Genomic DNA, 18,577 nt, shown 5'->3' with positions numbered 1-18,577 from the left:
GAATTAACAAGCTTCCTAGAAAGGGTTTGACCGGAGATATTTTTTTTCCCACTCATGTTTAGTGTTAATAAGAGACTGTTACTTTACAGAAATGTAGACTGTGCTTAATTTGTGATATACACTCAAAAAACAGATTACTGCTGCTTGTTCAAATTGCCTGTTTAATAGCCTGGATAATCTATTTGTTTTATGTTCCATTTAAATTTGCTAACTATTAAGTTAACTTAAGCATTTTGTGTTGGGACAACATGAAGGAATTGTGTTGGTCCAACTACCTGGTTAGGGGATTTGTAGTTCCCTGTATACCTTACGTGGGATTGAATTAAAGGAGAGAAATGTTGACAATACAGGTAATCTTAGATGTTTAAAGTTAATAGAAATACTGGTTCGAGTTTAATCTTCATTTTAGTTTGACCAATTTTGCCCACACTGAACTGAGCTAAACTGAACTTTAACACTGAAAACTAGTTGAAAAGTTTCAATTTATCAGAACTTCTGTGTTAAGCTGCTTTGACACAATGCATACAAGAGAAGCTCCGGAGTGTGTGTACCTGTTTTTTTTGTTTGTGCGCTTTTAAATTAAAATAAATATAAATGTAAGATAAAAGGTGAAACATTTAAGTTTGGATGTAGGAAATGTAGGTCAGTGTTAAAATTTTTCAGTTTTGTGAAAATAAAATACCAAAAAAATTATAAAAATGATTTATGGATGGCTGGAAATCCTTGAATATGCTTTCATTTTAATCTGTTTTGAGACTTGGAAAGTGCTTAGTTTGAGCTTGAAGTCCTTGAAACTGCTTGAAAATATAATTGTGCTTTCGTTATGATTATCTTACTATAGGTGATTTAGTAAATACTCAGAATATTATACTACAGAATACTCTATATAAAATATTATACTATACAAAATACTAAATTATACTGTATAGAATAAAATAAGGATTAGCATCTGATATAATGTATGCAAATATGTAACTTGTTATGAAAACGTGCTTACATTTTCAACAAGCTCATATCTAGCTAGGGAAAAAATGGAAGCTGCATATTAATTCTTATAAATTATGCTAAAAATAATAAGAGTTCATACTAATTTTGATGATATTCGATTGATTAAATATGCCTTGTTGACAAAAGGGTAATATGTTATGGTTTAAAGAATATTGGACAAATATATATTTTTAAAATGGCAATAAAAGAGTGTTTTGGAGCTGCATTGTAAGCCTTAAATAATCTTATGAGTGTTGCTTCAATGATTCGTTATGCAAATATGCCAGATTTGGGTTTGTTTATGAACTAAATAAACTATTGCTATGCTGAATGACATTTCCTCTGCAAGTTAAATTAAATTTTATTAATTTAAGTAAAAAAAAAAACAATTAAACCGGACAAGTTTGAATTTAGAGGTGGCTTATTGGTTAGCACTGTCACCTCACAGCAAGAAGGTCGCTGGTTCAAGTCCGGACTGGGCCAGTTGGCATTTCTGTGTTTGCATGTTCTCCCCATGTTGACATGGGTTTTCTCTGGGTGCTCCGGTTTCCTCCACAGTTCGAAGACATGCACTATAGGTGGACTGAATAAACTAAATTGGCCGTGGTGTATGAGTGTGTCTGGGTGTTTCCCAGTACCGGGTTGCAGCTGATAGGGCATCCGCTGTGTAAAATATATGCTGGTTAAGTTGGCGGTTCATTCCTCTGTGGTGACCTCTGATGACTAAAGGGACACTTAAACATTTAGTGTTTTTAGAGCTATTTTTGCCAGTGCTATAATGATACTTAAAAGATATTAAAATTCATAAAGGTTACATAACCATATCTCCACAGATTGAAATTTATTATTCATTATACTGAATTGAAATGCCCAACAATTAATTTCCCTCCATCCAAAATCAAACCCTGTTAAAAATTTAGCATTAATTAAGTTGTTTTATAATACATCATGAATATCACTGTGTGGCTCTCTCAGGGTTAAAGAACCATGAAAAATCATTTTGATTTGAATTTCTGAATTATGTTTTTTATTTGCAGAAAACAAGAGACCGTCGTGCCTACAGAATTGCCTTTAGTTCAGGAGCTCGGAACCACACTTCGAGAATGGACACAAATATGGCACAAACTTTATGTGGTACGTAAACTCACTTGTCTTTGCTTTGCATCTAATTTATGGATTCATTTGTTTGTGGTTTTTATATACTTGTTTATTTTCTCCTCAGTTTTATTTTCAAATTTTTGTAAAACAAATTGTACAAACATTAACAGACATTTTTTTTACTTAATCAAAAGCAAACAAAGAAAAAAAGCTAAATATCAGAGAGATGAAAACATAATAATAATAATAATAATAATAATAATAATAATAATATTTATAATAATAGTAATAATAATAATAATATTAATGGTAATAATAATAGCAATATTAATAATAATATTCATATTATTAATATCATTAATAAAGAAAATAATAATAAATAATAATAATAATAATAATAATAATAATAATAGTAATATTATTAATACAAATAATAATAATATCAATATTAATAATAATATTATTAATAATAATAACAATATAATAATGTCCTTCATAATATTAATATTTTTATTGTTATTATTATTATTATTATTATTATGATTAATAAAAATAAAAATATAAATACGAATAATAATAATATTAATAATAATAATTATAATAATATTAATATTTTTAATAATAATAACAATAATAATAATATTATTTATAATATTCATAATGTTAATAATATTAATATTGATAATAACAACAACAACAACAACAACAACAATAATATTAATAATAATAATAACATTAATAATAATAATAATAATAATAATATTAATAATAATAGTAATAATTATATTTATAGTAATATTAATATTATTAACAATAATAATAATTTTCTTCATAATAATAACAACAACAAAAATAATAATAACAACATTAATAATAATAGTAATAATAATAATTATATAAATATTAATATTAATAATAATAATAACATTAATAATAATAACGACAATATTAATAATATTAATAATAATAACAATAATAATAATTTCCTTCATAATATTCATAATATGAATAATGTTAATATTATTAATAACAATAACAACAACAACAAAAACAACAATAATAATAATAATAATTATTATTAATAATATTAATTTCAAAAGTCCTGTGGTGATCCTATTTTTAAGTATTTTTTAATGATGAGATGTATATAATAATATAACATCAAGATATCCCTAATATCCAGATTCTAGGATCATAACTAAGTTGAATATCTGTAATTTTTGAAATATCAACTATATATTCCCAAAAATCAGACAAAACAAGACATCTCCAAAACATATGCAGCAAATCTCCTTTAGCTGCAGTGCACCTTTGATATTTCGAAGATATAATAGTAGTAAAGAGATGCCTTTTTTTGGAAGTTTAATATGTCCAATGCAATATATTAAATTGGATTTGTCTATGTTCAGTGGATATTAAAGTAGACGGCATTCTGTTCGCACACTTTTACTCTACCATATCTTATGTGCATCCAAGATCCTCCTCCCACTTCTGTTTCAAAACAATATTGTCATGTGCTATTAAAGCTCCATGTTTATGAATGAAATGTTTTTGCCATGAGAATAGCCTTGGTTTCTGACGTGGCATTAAATAAAAGTGTATGATGACGAGCTGTCATCTTTGTAGTATGTTTGAGTACACTTCTCAGCTCAACACATAGAGAGTTTCCCACCGTGTGTTTGCTCAACACAGACAAATCTCCTCCGTTGTGTTTTGTAAGCTATGATATCATTGTAATCACCTGTTCGTCTGCATAACAGAGCAACAAGAGCACGCTGTTCCGGAGCGTTCAGCAGATGGCCTACAGTCTGATCGAGTACCGCTCGCAGATTGTGTCCGGCACGCTTCCCAACGACGACCTTGTGGAGCTCAAGAAGAAAGTCACAGCAAAAATCGATTATGGGAACAGGTGTGATATGCAGTTGCCTACAGCTCAAGTTGTTTCATCAAAACTATTTGAATAGCTTTTATTTTGAATGACATTTATGATATCGTAATGCAATGCATGGCTATTGAATTATTATTATTTTTTTAAGTAGCTTTGTTTTCCAAAAGTTTTTGAAAGTGCAATCCTTTTATACAGTACACGTGCAACAGCTAGAAGTGTAAGCATGAACTGGTCAAACTCAAACAGCCCCAAACCCCTACCAATCCTCTAGGACAGGGGTGTCAAACATACGGTTAAACGAATTTAATGCGGCTCGCGACTGCTGTTCCAATTGTGTCCACTGGATGGCGCAATAGCAAACTGTTAATTTCTTCTGAGCCAGAAGCCTGTCATCATTACTCATTTAATAAACGACTCAGATAAACTTTATACTGGGAGAGACCAAAATGACATCTATAATGGCTACACAATATTTGTACACCATTAGAAATGGCTTATCAACTAATTTAGCTTTATTTAAATAATCTACACTTTTTATTCTAGTAATTATTATCATTTTTAGCAATAATGTCTATTTTTATTAATTTTTTTTCTGATATTTATGTCTCATTTAATGTATATTTTATTTATTTAATGATTCCAGTATAGCAACTTTAGAAAGAGAGAGAGAGAGAGAGAGAGAGAGAGAGAGAGAGAGAGAGAGAGAGAGAGAGAGAGCACCCTTTACCTGTCAGTGGGTGCACATGGCTCCTAAATAGCATAAAAGTAAGAGAAATAGTCGATTTCTATTATTTCAACAGCCTTTTTAAAATAACTTTAACCCATTAAAAATCACATTTATATGCTGTGGGAAAAAGGTGTTTTTCAATCCGGCTACCACTGCAAGTATATTTCAAACCTGTGGGAAGCCCTCCACACTGCAGGGATCTCACGAGGAAATTTAACTATTTTGCGTTTTGTCAGTTTAGTGACTATTGCATACAAGTTCAGTCGTATGAAAATGTACTATTTGAAAAAGGAGGCGTGTACCCAACCCCACCCCCCTCCCCCCTTTGTTTTGACCAGTCCGGCCCACTTGAGAACAGATTTAACTCCATGTGGCCCCTGAGCTAAAATGAGTTTGACACCCCTGCTCTAGGAGGAGAATAAAACTAAATAGCCAAACAAGCAAGCCTAATAGCATAATGACACAAAACAAAGAAACTATAGGTTAAAGATATAAACAAAATATCAATAAAATAAATAAATGTTTATATATAGTTAAGGAAAGGGAAAGGGCTACTGAATTTAAAATGTTTTTTCATTAAAAAGATTTGAATAGCTTTTATTTTGAAAGGCCTTTAAAGCAGGGGTTCTCAACCTTTTTCACTTCAGGGCCCACCTCCTTCTTTGAAAATTTTTTGAAGGCCCACGTCTGATATTTTTTCTTTAACTGATTGTTTAGAGAAAATGCTTATTTTAAATATTTTTTATTAGCAAAACATTTATTTTGCTCATACTATAATTGTCTTATTTTACAGCATTTAAAATATATAAACAAAACATTTTAAATATGGCGCAGTGGGTAGCACTGTCACCTCACAGCAAGAAGGTCGCTGGTTCAAGTCCAGACTGGGCCAGTTGGCATTTCTGTTTTTGCATGTTCTCCCCGTGTTTGCGTTGGTTTCCTCCGGGTGCTCCGGTTTCCCCCACAAATGCAAAGACGTGCTGTACAGGTGAATTGGGTGAGCTAAATTGTCCGTAGTGTGTGTGTGTATGGATGTTTCTCAGTGATGGGTTGCAGCTGGAAGGGCATCCGCTGCGTAAAACATATGCTGGATAGGTTGGCGGTTCATTCCACTGTGGCGACCCCTGATTAATAAAGGGACAAAGCCATATGTATATAGTGAAGAGAGCGAGAGAGAAATTTTAAGATAGAAAATAAATATATATATATATATGTGTTAAAATTAATTAATTGTTTCTTCGGTGCACTGCGATGCAATTGCGGACAATTCGGTATCGGTTCAGTAATAATCATAACCGGTTATTATGTACTGACATCATTTATCTCCTATGCGCTCTGTAGCGAGGGAGGTGAGCACGAGTATTTACAACACTCAGCCAACGCAGGGCCGGCCCGTGGCATAGGCACCATAGGCAAATGCTAAGGGTGCTGTATATCCAGGGAGGCGCCAGAAATGAGCGCGGCTCAGTTGGTTTTGTTTTCGATATTCTTGACACACATTCAGTTAACGTCATAGACGGCAATAACTCAAAAACCTCTTACCCTAAAAAGATCTAAAGTGTGATTCATACAAAAAAGACAAGCTGGTTATGTTTCACAGCTGTCTTTCTTTTTTTTCGCTCGACATTACGAGCACTGCTCTGTTTAAGCCCTCGCAATATGTGTTTAGCTGGGAGAGCTCGCGCTGAGAGGAGCTCTCAGTAAGGGACCGTCGGCAAAGTGCTACTTTTTTTCGCTTTTCTGCTCCGCTCAGCGCGAGCTCTCCCTGTTGCGAGGGCTTAAGTGTGTGTGTGTGTGTTTCTTTGTTAGGTGCTGTCTATGTTTGTGTATGTGTTTAAATAAGAGACAGTGTGGTGCTGTGTGTCTGTGTGTTTATACAGACAGCTTGTTAAAGCCCTCCCTCTAAAATATAACACTGTATATGGAAAGCATCGTCAATGCACCATGATGCACCGAGATATCGAATTGAACCGAATCGAAGGCATGATAATCGTATTTTTTAAACACACAGATTCAAAGCTCCTGAGTTGTTCAGGAATTTTTTTACAACTGCGGATTATTTCAGCCTTTTTAAAAAAAAAAAAATACATATACAGGACAACTTTAAAATAAATACCTGTACAGAACAACTGATGACAAAAAAGCTGCTGCTTTGAATTGGACTCACTACTATTCATCTATTGATTGTATCCATTAAAAATAAACAAAAAAGTCAAATACAGTAAAAACACTCTAAAGCAGGTCGCACACCAGAAGCGCCGCTCGGCGCCGCGACACGGCGCGTACATGACAGTTTAAAGTATCACACACCAGACGCGCACATTCGAATGATATTTAACATGAAACTAATCAGATGGCGCTCTGTGGCGCGGCTGAAAAATGAACTGCGTCCTGAGCCGTCGCAGGACGCCGCCGACTTGCGGCGCCGGTGTGTGTATCCTGATAGAAACCTGTGTTTAGAATTCTAAAATGTATGGCGCTGCGTGGCCCTGCGCGGCGCGCCACAGAGCGGCGCTTCTGGTGTGCGACCTGCTTAAGTCTGTTAAAACACATCGATCTGTTGGCGGTTGGGTTTTTAGGATATTGTTGGAGTTCACTGACAGTAGTGAACTACGTTGGCCGGAAAGTCAACATTACAAAGTGTGAAACACTTTTACAAAGCTCGAGACAAATTTACATTTTGAAAAACATTTTTACCTATCATCAGACACAATTACATTGGAAAAACTATTTAGCCAAGGACAAAACAAATTTACATATTAGAAAAAATTTAACAAGATGCAAAACACCTTTACTCCACTGTGGCGACCCCTGATAAAATTTACAATCACAGATTCCTTACGGAAAGGGAATGTACCACACACTGGGAGTGACGCAGGGAAAAGTTGTTGCTGTTGGTGAGCGCGGTAAATTTGTGCTGTGGAGTACATGGCGTAAACAAAGTTTATGGTGACTGAACATGCACTGTGGTCAAGGGTTGTTTTTCCTCAGGAATAGTTTTTTTACTTAGTAGTTTTAAAAATTTATTTTCACTTTAGTATATTTTTTGTGCTGTATTAATACGTTTACTCCACTATTTTACTTTAACCTGGAGTCACTGCTTTATTTATTTATTACTTAATTAAAAATATATATTCGATTCGCTAAATAGAATAATCAGTTCTGTGATCCCCATCCGATAAAATCATGCATAGAAAAATCACCTAATACAAAACAACCTCAAGGCACTTGCGCTTTATAAATATAGCAAACATGTACAGTGTGAAAGCATTACATATCTCCAGGAATGCACACATCCTTACACTCAATGACATTTAGATGATGATGAAGAAGTCTACTGTACGAGGACCAAAAATTAATCCATATCCTTGGATATCCAATCCTTAATCCTTTCATTCATTCGTTTTCCTTCGGCTTTGACCCTTTATTCATCAGGGGTCACCACAGTGGAATGAACCGCCAACTTATCCAGCATATGTTTCTCAAAGCAGAAGCCCTTCCAGCTGCAACCCAGTACTGGGAAACACCCACACACTCTAATATCCACACACTCATACACTACAGCTAATTTCGTTGACCCAATTCAAAATAGTGCATGTGTTTGGACTGTGGGGGAAACCAGAGTACCTAAAGGAAACCCACATGAACATGGGGAGAACGTGTAAACTTCACACAGAAATGCAACTGACCCAGCTGGGACTCGAACCAGAGACCTTCTTGCTGTGAGGTGACTGTGCTAACCACTGAGCCACTATGTCACCTCGTCAATCCTTTATCCATCACTTCCGAACTCCAAACATTTACTTGTTTTAGAGATGTACATCCAATACTTTTTTGTTTGTTTGTGCTTTTCTCATGGTTTAAATTATCATGTTTTTTGTTCAACCTGCTGTATCTGCTTCATCTTTGTTGAAACGCATAACAATTAAAGTGTATAAAAGCATGTATAAACCTTTAGATTTACTGAGGTGCTACTTGTAACCGTATATAATTGATAACAAGTGATGCTGTTTTGTTATAAAATCTGACTTTGCCTTTTACACAGAATTCTGGGTCTCGATTTAGTGGTGCGCGATGAAGCTGGAAACACTTTAGACCCTGAAAGCAGCAGCACAGTCAGTCTGTTCAGGGCTCACGAGTCGGCATCTCACAGCATTGACGAGAGGATACAGGAGGAGAAGGTAAAGCACTTGATTTCGCTGTGTGCATTAGCGAATTTGTTGATTTGCAACAATGATAATGTAATGATAGCTGGCTTGGTATTTAGCTGCCAAATAATTTATAAGTGAGGCTTAAAATGTATGTGCTTTTAGTTTTAGTTTAGGTTAGTACAAGATTAGAAACTGTTGAATATTTAAAAAAAAAATTTTTTATGTACATCAGAAATTTCCACATGAAGGTTGCCAGATTGGCTTTGAGTAAATCCAATAGATGTCTGGTAACTGGATAGTACATGGTTTGAAATGTTTGGAATGATTAAATAGTTGTATATTACGCTGTTCTGATATGAAACAAATCAATAGTCTGAATATCTTTTATAAAACCCCATTAAGTCTGAGATCTCATTCACAAGGGTGACCTGGCCAAGAGGTCTGCAGCTTATGAAATAAATAAATAAATAAATAAATAAATAAATAAATAAATAAAAACAATATAAAAATACAGATTGGTTATATAGCTATACTACATTGCATTATATTAATATCACAAAAATTGGGAAATGTTAGAGGATAGTCCTTACCCCAGGTGGAGGAGTTCAAGTATCTTGGGGTTTTGTTCTTGAGTTTGGGAAGGATGTAACGTGAGATTGACAGGCGGATCGATGCAGCAGCAGCAGTAATGCGGTTAATGTGCCAATCTGTCGTGATGAAGAAGGAACGGAGCTGAAAGGCAAAGCTCTCGATCTTACCGGTCAATCTACGTTCCTACTCTCACCTATGTTCATGAGCTTTGGGTTATGACTGGAAGGACAAGATACAATCAGATGCAATTAGCCGAAATGAGTTTCCTTCGCAGGGTGGCAGGGCGCTACCTTATAGATAGGGTGAGGATCTCTGACACCCTGGAGGAGCTCGGAGTAGAGCCGCTGCTCCTCCACATTGAGGGAAGTCAGCTGAGGTGGCTCGGGTGTCTGTTTCGGATGCCTCCTGGATGCCTACTTAGGGAGGTGTTCCAGACATGGCCCACCGGGAGGAGGCCTCAGGGAAGACCCAGGACATGCTGGAGGGACTATGTCTTTCGGCTGGCCTAGGAACGCCTCGGGATCCTCCCGCTGGAGGACATGTCTGGTTGCAAAGAGGAAAGTCTGGGGTTCTCTCCTAAGAATTGTGCGCTCGCATCCCGGCCCCAGAAAAGCGGATGGAAGTGAATAAATGAATGAATGAACTTTGGGAAATGGACTGTTGTTGTTTTTTTTATAAAGGATAAAGTGAAATTATTTAATGAGGATGAGCTCAGACAGGGGTTAAAATGTTAAGGCTAAAAATTAATCTTTTATTAAACACTGTAATCCACACAAATGGGATTGGAGCTGCACATTAAAGTTGAACATTAAAAGTAATTCCTTATTTTACACCACAGTTAATGTATTGTGCATTTTTATAGCGCATTTATCTGGCTTTGGCCATACATCCAAAGCACTTCACAATCATGAGGGGGCTCTCTCCACACCACCACTAGTGTGCAGCATCCACTTAGATGATGCGACGGTAGCCACAGGACAATGGCGGCAATGCTCTCACCAGCTATAGGTGTAGTGAAGAGACAGTAATACAGCCAATTTGTTGGATAGGCATGATTGGGAGGCCGTGGTGGGTAATGGCTGATGAAGGGAATTTGGTCAGGACACCTGGGCTACACACCTACTCTTTACAAGTAGTCCACAGAGAGTCAGGGCCTCAGTTTAACGTCTCATCTGAAAGACGGCGCACACTGACAGTGTAGTGTCCCCTTCACTTTACTGGTGCATTAGGACCCACATAGGTTGAGCATCCCCTGCTGGCCTCACTAACACTACTGCCAACAGCATCCTAGTTTTCTTATGTGGTCACCAATCCAGGTATTGACCAGGCTCAGCCCTGTTTAGCTTTATGGAGTAACCAGTCTTGGGCCACAGAGTAATATGGCTGTGGCATACATAGACCTGAACATTATGCCATTTTAAATGAATATTCCTTATGAAAATGAAAATTCTGTTGTTAATTACAACCCCCTCCCATGCTGTTCTAAATCCCAGAGACCTTCATTGGTTTTCACAGTACAAATTAGGATATTTTAGATGAAATCTGAGAGTTTCCTCATCCTCCATACACAGCAAGGGTCCCAAGGCATTCGAAGTCCATAAAAATAGCAAAATATCAAGCTATGAGACTACTTTTATGTGCACATAAAACAAAATAATGACTTTATTCAACAGTTTCTAACCTTGTAATGAACAAATGAGATAAGGATAAACTTAGCCTCACCTATGAATTATTTGGTGGCTAAATAACTAGCCAGCTTTCATGTCTTTCTGTGCTCTTGAGATAAAATTGAAGTAATTTCTAAACATTCCCATGCAGCTGAAAGCCGTGTTCATATTTTTATAATACAGCATCCATTTTTAATCAGTATTCATTGAGTTGAACATCTATTATTTATAGAATTTAATATTTTTTATATTTAATATTTAAATATTATATATATTTTTGCTTAAGCTTAAAAAAAACTTTGTACAATAAAAATGAGTACAATTTTCTTTTAAAATTAATTTCTTATAATTTTTAATGTTAATGTTAATGATGTCTTTTCCAGCGCAGGTAACATTTAAATGAGGGCTTTTGCTTTTTATCCTGTTTTATTTATTTGTTTCTTTTTGTTAGATGCGCCTGCAGAACCTGGAGAAGCGGAGACAGAGCCTTTTTAGTGGCGTTCACACGTACAGCCTTTTAATGAATCTTAGAAACTTTGTGTGCAACATCGGCGAGGACGCAGAGCTTTTCATGTCATTATATGATCCTGACAAGTCTGAGTTTATTAGGTGAGTGACTTTCTTTTGAGATTTACACTATAGGTTATTATTCTTAGAAATGTAGAATGAGGAATGTGGAGAATCAATTTTACGTACTGTAATGATGTCAATTTTTAAATAGGTATTATTTAATAATATAATTTTAGCCTATTCAACACAGCTAGTGTGATCATGTCAATTTCAGTCACCACTTTCAGTCGTAATTGCACAAAAAAACTGAATTATGTTTTATTTTATTTCATTTATATTGCTTTGTGAGAATCCTTTTGTTAAAGCAACAGAAAGAAGATTTCCCCCCCCCAAAAGATATACAGTGGAAGTCAGAATTTATTTGCCCCCTTTGAATTTTTTTTCTCTCTCTCTTTTTTTTTTTTTTCATATTTCCCAAATGATGTTTAACAAAGCAAGGACATTTTCACAGTATGTCTGATAATACTTTTTCTTCTGGAGAAAGTCTTATTCGTTTTATTTCAGCTAGAATGAAAGCAGTTTTCATTTAATTTTAATTTTAAGGACATTATTGTTAGCCTCTTTATGCAATTTTTAAAAAAAAAAATCGTTTTTTTTAATTGTTTTTTTTTTTTTTTTTGTCTACAGAACAAACCATCGTTATACAATAACTTACCCTAACCTGCCTAGTTAACCTAATTAACCCAGTTAAGCCTTTAAATGTCACTTTAAGCTGTATAGAAGTGTCTTGAAAATATGTAGTAAAATATTATTTACTGTCATCATGGCAAGGATAAAATAAATCAGTTATTAGAAATAAGTTATTAAAACTCTTATGATTAGAAATGTGTTGAAAAAAATCTTTCCGTTAAACAGAAAACGGTGAAAAAAAATAAACAGTGGGGCTAATAAATCTGACTTCAACTGTAAAAGACCTATTTAATGTGATTATATTCTTTCTGTCCAATATTTTCATTTCTATGACAGATAGATAATAGCTCATATAACGATCCATTAAGATTTTTCCTTGACATTCTGAAATAAAAGTTTTCTTTGTGTTATAAAAACATTTTGTACAAGAATTTCTGGAGTAGGGATGTCCAGATCTGATCACGTGATTGGAAATCGGGCCAATCACATGGTTTCAAACTAAATCAGAATTGGATGTTACATCCTGATCAGGACTCTTAATATATATATATATATATATATATATATATATATATATATATATATATATATATATATATATATATATATATTTATTTATTTATTTTTTTATTTTTATTTATTTATTTATTTTTTTTTCATTCATTTCCTTGTCTGCTTAGTCCCTTTATTAATCCGGGGTCGCCACAGCGGAATGAACCGCCAACTTATCCAGCAAGTTTTTTCGCAGCGGATGCCCTTCCAGCCGCAACCCATCTCTGGGAAACATCCACACACACATTCACACACACACACTCGTACACTACGGACAATTTAGCCTACCCAATTCACCTGTACCACATGTCTTTGGACATATATATACTGTATGTATATGTATATGTGTGTGTCTGTATATATGTGTGTATATACACACACACACACACACACACACACACACACACACACACACACACACACACCATTGCATAACTATAGATGTGGTAAAAAATAATGACTATTTACTATATATATATTTTTTTTTTCTTTTTTAACACTTCTATATTTATGCCGTGGCACAGAGTTAGACCTCTTTCTTGACTTTACACAGAAACAGCAATACATGCGACATGACATCACTTTGTGGCAGAGATGCTATCGGTTAAATGCTGGCAAAGTAGAACATGGAAGCAGGTTGAAGCGGAAAGCGCGAGTATGTCTGCGGTCTAGATGTATTATAAAGTTGATGATGACAGCATCGCCGAGCAAACTGTGAGATGTGTAAACTTGGCATTTCCTGTTGGGTATTTTAAGTTGAGGTGCTATTTGTTTTTTATATATTATATTTATTTTATATTTACTTTTACACTAAAGTCCTTATATTAATAATTGATGTTATTTATTACTTAATTGTTCAAGCTACCTCACAGAAGTGCTCTGTTTGTTAACAGAGTTGTGGGATGTTAAAATCAGATAAATTAAATAAAAAATAAGGAAAATCCTGGATCTGTTTCTTCGCTCTTTTTTAAATTCTTTTTTGTATTTATCGTATCGGTTTACCGTATCGGCAGATACTCAAAATCAAATGACTCGGATTCAAGAGCAAAAAAAACCTGATCGGGACATCCCTGTTCTGGAGTACATTAAAAACAAAGGATTTCAAAGACAAACTTCAAGCTATAAGGATTTCTGAAATCCTTTTAATGAGGGTGAAAGATGCTCATGAGTATTTACTTCTGGCATGTGGAATTGTAAGTGGACATCATCATGTGATTATCTTTTGGCAAACCTTCAATCACAGACCTAGTCTGGTCAGTAAATGTCTGCAAATAGTTGGACTCATTTTTTGAAAATGCTATTTATCATTTTAGCGAAAACTTCCTGGTGCGGTGGGACAGCACAGGCATGCCGAAAGAGATCGAAAAACTCAACAACCTTCCCGCACTCTTTACGGTGAGAAAGATTTAAAGAACACATTTTTTATGTTTTTATAGTCATGCACACACAAGTGGTTAAAAGTTTGGGGTTGATAATGTTTAAAGAGCCCCTATTATGCATTATATTATTGATTATTTGAGTTGATATGCATGCAAGTCAAAAAACACTTTCATTGTCTTATATGCATTTATATATATATACACATATATATATATATATCTTATTTGTAATACATTTTTGTTTTTTAATACAAAAAGTCATATATATGAAAAAACAAACAAAAATAAACAAACGTAATCATCCCACTTGCTTTCCGAGCATTGTCGAGCGAGTTCTTACATCCCTATGATTGGGCACATGCTCTAATGGTCTGGCACTGTTCACCGATGAGTGACACTGATAAACAAAGTCACAGCTGATTCCTGATAGACTTAATGAGAAACTTGATAGACTTTTTCATGAGAAAACTTAATACGCAGACACGCTAGTGTGTAGATCCACAAGTATCAGTCGAGAGGAGAGGAAAAGTTACCTCATGCCAGCAGGTCAAATATCAACACTGAGAGAGAGTGACAGAAATTGAGTTTACTTTTATTTTCTCCATAGCAGCGAAATAGGGGATTCTGCTGTAACGTCAGTGAACCAGCAAACATACACGCAGTGAATTGTTCACGGTTTCTGCCTTTTTAAGTAGATGGAGTTTAATTTAATGGAGTTTAATTACTCGGGCTCACCTCCCTCGCCATAGTGAGATATGCAAAATAGCACATACGAGATAAATGACGTCAGTGTATAATAACCGTTTATCATTTATTACTAAACCGATACAAAGTTGTCCGCATCTGCATCGCAGTTCACCGAACAATCAATTAATTTTGACACCACCAATGCCTCGCAAAGTTGACATTTTAGCATCACTGCAGTCTTCAGAGTCGCATGATTCTTCAAAAATCCTTAATATGTTGATTTGCTGCTCAGTAAACATTTCTTCTTCCTCTTTTTCTTCTTATTCTTCCTCTTTCTCTCCCTCTTCCTCCTCTACCTATTCCTATACCTATTATTAAATTCAAAACAGTTGAGCAGCACAATGTTTATTGTTAATTTAGAAACCATGGTTAAATAAAAAAATCAAAATTCCTTTTGTTTTGGGATTCTTTGATTTGATATAACGATTAAAACAGAAGCGTTTATTGAAAATCTAAATCTTTTGAAAGATTTTAAATGTCTGAATTATCATCATGCTTGATGAATAAAATTATTAAGAGCATTCTGACCCCAAACTTTTGAATGGACAATCTTAAAATCAGGAATTGAAGCAATAATGTAACATGAGTACCTGTAATAATGAAATCATGTTCATTTGTCCTGCTGCTCTCTGATTTTATCCAGGATCTGAACAGCAGTGACCTCCTCCGACAGCGTCTTTTTCTGGTGTGTCAGATCATTCGTGTTGGCTGCATGGAGCTGAAGGAGGGAAAGAAACACACAGGAGGGCTGAGGAGGCCGTTTGGAGTAGCAGGTGCTTGACTTACAACTATATGATTCAATTATCCTCATCATCTAATTGGTATTGACATGCTGGTATTGACATATCGTCATTTACACCTGGTGCTAGCATGCGTTTAAATCAGTATTTCTCAACCACGTTCCTGGAGGACCACAAATGCTACATGTTTTGTCTTCTTTGTCTGTCACACCCAGAGACTGCGTCCGAAACTGCATACTTCCATGCTATATAGTACGCTAAAATCAGTATGTGATGCCATGATGCCCTGCGAGCGAATTCATGAATAGGAGTAAAGCAACGCAGGTACGTCACGTGACTATGTCCAAATGGCGGATGTAGTACGTCCAAATTCCATTCATACTGTATAGAACCTACTTTTCTAGCGGCCGAGTAGTACGTTTAAATTCAAATGCAGTACCTACTGAGTAGTAGGCGGTTTCGGACGCAGCCAGAGACTTTTAGTCTCTGTTAATGAGCTGATGATCTTAATCAGGTGTTTGCTTGAGGAGACCTGGGCTGTGTCCAAAACCGCCTACTACTCAGTAGGTTCTGCATTTGAATTTAAACGTACTACTCGGCCGTTAGAAAAGTACACTTTATACAGTATGAATGTGAGCAGTATGAATGGAATTCTCACGTACTACATCCTCCATTTCGTCTTAGTCATGTGACCTACCTGCGTCAGTTATGTCGCTTCTTTCCCATTCATGAATTCTCTCACGGGGCATTATAAGATAGCGCAGTAGGCATGGGATGCACACTTTGGAATCTCGCCGGAAGTAGTAAGTCATCCAGGTCCTTTTCGCATACTGATTTTCGAATTCTATGAATTCAGACATACTACTCGGCTCACAAACTGATTTTAGCTTACTCTATAGTATGGAAGTATGCAGTTTCGGACGCAGCCATGGAAAATTGTAAAAATAGCGTAGATGAATCTAAGCTACTTTTGCCATGTAGCTTTTAGCTTAATTTGCTACATTTCCCAGGGGGTAGCTTTCAGTGTAGTTAAGCTACATTTTAAGTAGAGTAGCTGATAGCTTAGCTTACTACATTTTTCAAGTAGCTTGCCCGACACTGCTTGTTGCATTTTTACCTTAATCTGGCAACATGCGTCACAACCCAGTTGCAATGTTGATTTCTGCGCAGATTCAAAATTGGAACTATTAAATAGATTAGCTGATGTTATGCAGCTTTCAAACAAGTTGGAAAGCGAGTTAATGAAAAGGATGCGATTGGTAACTATTGATCAGGATCTGTGCATTTTACTCCAGTGCATTTCAGAATAATGCCTTGTTTTTTGGCTTTCTCACAATACGTCCTGCAATGGTCTGAAAGTAAGTGGTCTTTTGTGGCTGTTCAAACTCATTTGACTACACAAGCGTCTGCTGTATGAAAGCAAATTGGATCAAATGTGTTTTCGACTACCTCTGAGAATGGTTAAAATTGGACAAGCCTTGAATGTTACAGGCCTTTTACACCATTTAGCTTCCTCCACTTGTTACCAGGGTGAGGAAAACGCAAAAACCTGTTTGACTCTAAAAAAAAAAACTCTGTTCAAAACAACACAGTTTGGCTTATTGATTTTATTTTATGTGTTTGACATCACAATTACTGGACATAACTTAAGTGTTATAGCAGATTTGCAAATTTTCTACAGCTGTCCTCCAGCTGTGCGACCATAAAAAATCCACAATAATTAAAATACAGTTCATGAAAAGATTTATAAAAAAAAACAAAAAACATATAAACTGCATTTAGAATTCTTAACATACAAGAGCATACAAGTTATCATGCAACTCAACGCTTAGTTAATATTGGACAGAACACACGCCGTGTCATTTTGCCCTGCTTGTTATTATACTTTATACATTGAACATGTTATTAGTAATGAAATACTTTTCCTGGTTGTAACCAAATGTCAAATATGGACAATATGGTTGGGTTAGTTACATAAAAAATAAATGAATTACAATTACAATTGTTTTGAAATTACATTTCTTATTAATTTGTTTGAAAAGTTGTTCGAAGTTCGTTACACAATAAGTAACAAGTTACTTAACTAAACACTACAAATCCACATAAATCTTAGCATATAGATAATATAAAGGAAACTCTTTATTTTAATTTAAATCAAACAGGACCTTTTATTTTTGTTCAGAAAATGTATATATGTTTCAAAACACCAAGCAATTCAAAGTAAAAGACACACCATATGTTTAAACATGCCAATGGCAATGACATTCAAGGCAATGTTTGAAGAGCATTTAATTGTTTCATAAGCATGCAGCTGTCAGACAAAAATATATATTTACTCTGCTTCTCTGAATTTATGCCTTATTGTTGTGAACTAATACAAAATTCTTCACCAAATGCAACTGTCTTGATGTTATTGTTTAAAGAAAAATTTTGTTCTTGCAAAATAGAATCATTATGCGACATATATATATGACTGTTTTCCTGAGTTTATGCAGAGTATTTAAAGGTGCTGTATGTTTTTGACTCTTTTAAATCATAAAAATGCCATAATATGTTTGCAGATATTTAAGAAACATGCTAAGTGAACATTTTTTGTTTATGTGAAAAACAATGCTTAAGTCAGATATTCTGCTTTGAAAATGTGTGTTGCGTGCCGGAACGTCTGTGTTAATTTTGTTCCTTTAACCCGCCCAATGCCAGTTTAGCCAATTATATTTCAGCATCCCAGGTTGCCTTGTGCAAAAGTGCGTATTTGATTCAATCAGTCAAGAAGGCCCACTAAGCATGCATCAGCAACTGAAATGTGACCTCTGGTGGACATTAGCAGCTTCCGAAATGAGACGCAGATTT

The 18,577-nt window shown here is 35.0% G+C and overlaps 1 protein-coding gene across 2 annotated transcripts in view; it reads left to right on the top strand.

The window, feature by feature from the left end:
* The window catches only part of dock5 (dedicator of cytokinesis 5), a 175,208-nt gene that overhangs the window by 36,560 nt on the left and 120,071 nt on the right, over positions 1–18,577 (top strand). For both annotated transcript variants that reach the window (XR_012383806.1, NM_001110012.1), the window contains 6 exon segments: positions 2,025–2,121; positions 3,846–3,994; positions 8,746–8,881; positions 11,561–11,718; positions 14,175–14,256; positions 15,631–15,760. Coding sequence is in view for 1 of the 2 variants with exons in the window: in NM_001110012.1 (NP_001103482.1) it covers positions 2,025–2,121; positions 3,846–3,994; positions 8,746–8,881; positions 11,561–11,718; positions 14,175–14,256; positions 15,631–15,760 (752 nt within the window). In the remaining variant the exon portion in view is untranslated.

This window comes from Danio rerio, chromosome 8 (genome assembly GCF_049306965.1).
Source record: "Danio rerio strain Tuebingen ecotype United States chromosome 8, GRCz12tu, whole genome shotgun sequence".
Taxonomy (NCBI): Eukaryota; Metazoa; Chordata; class Actinopteri; order Cypriniformes; family Danionidae; genus Danio; species Danio rerio.
Note: the sequence above shows the minus strand (reverse complement) of the source record. Positions and strands in the feature narration are given on the sequence as shown.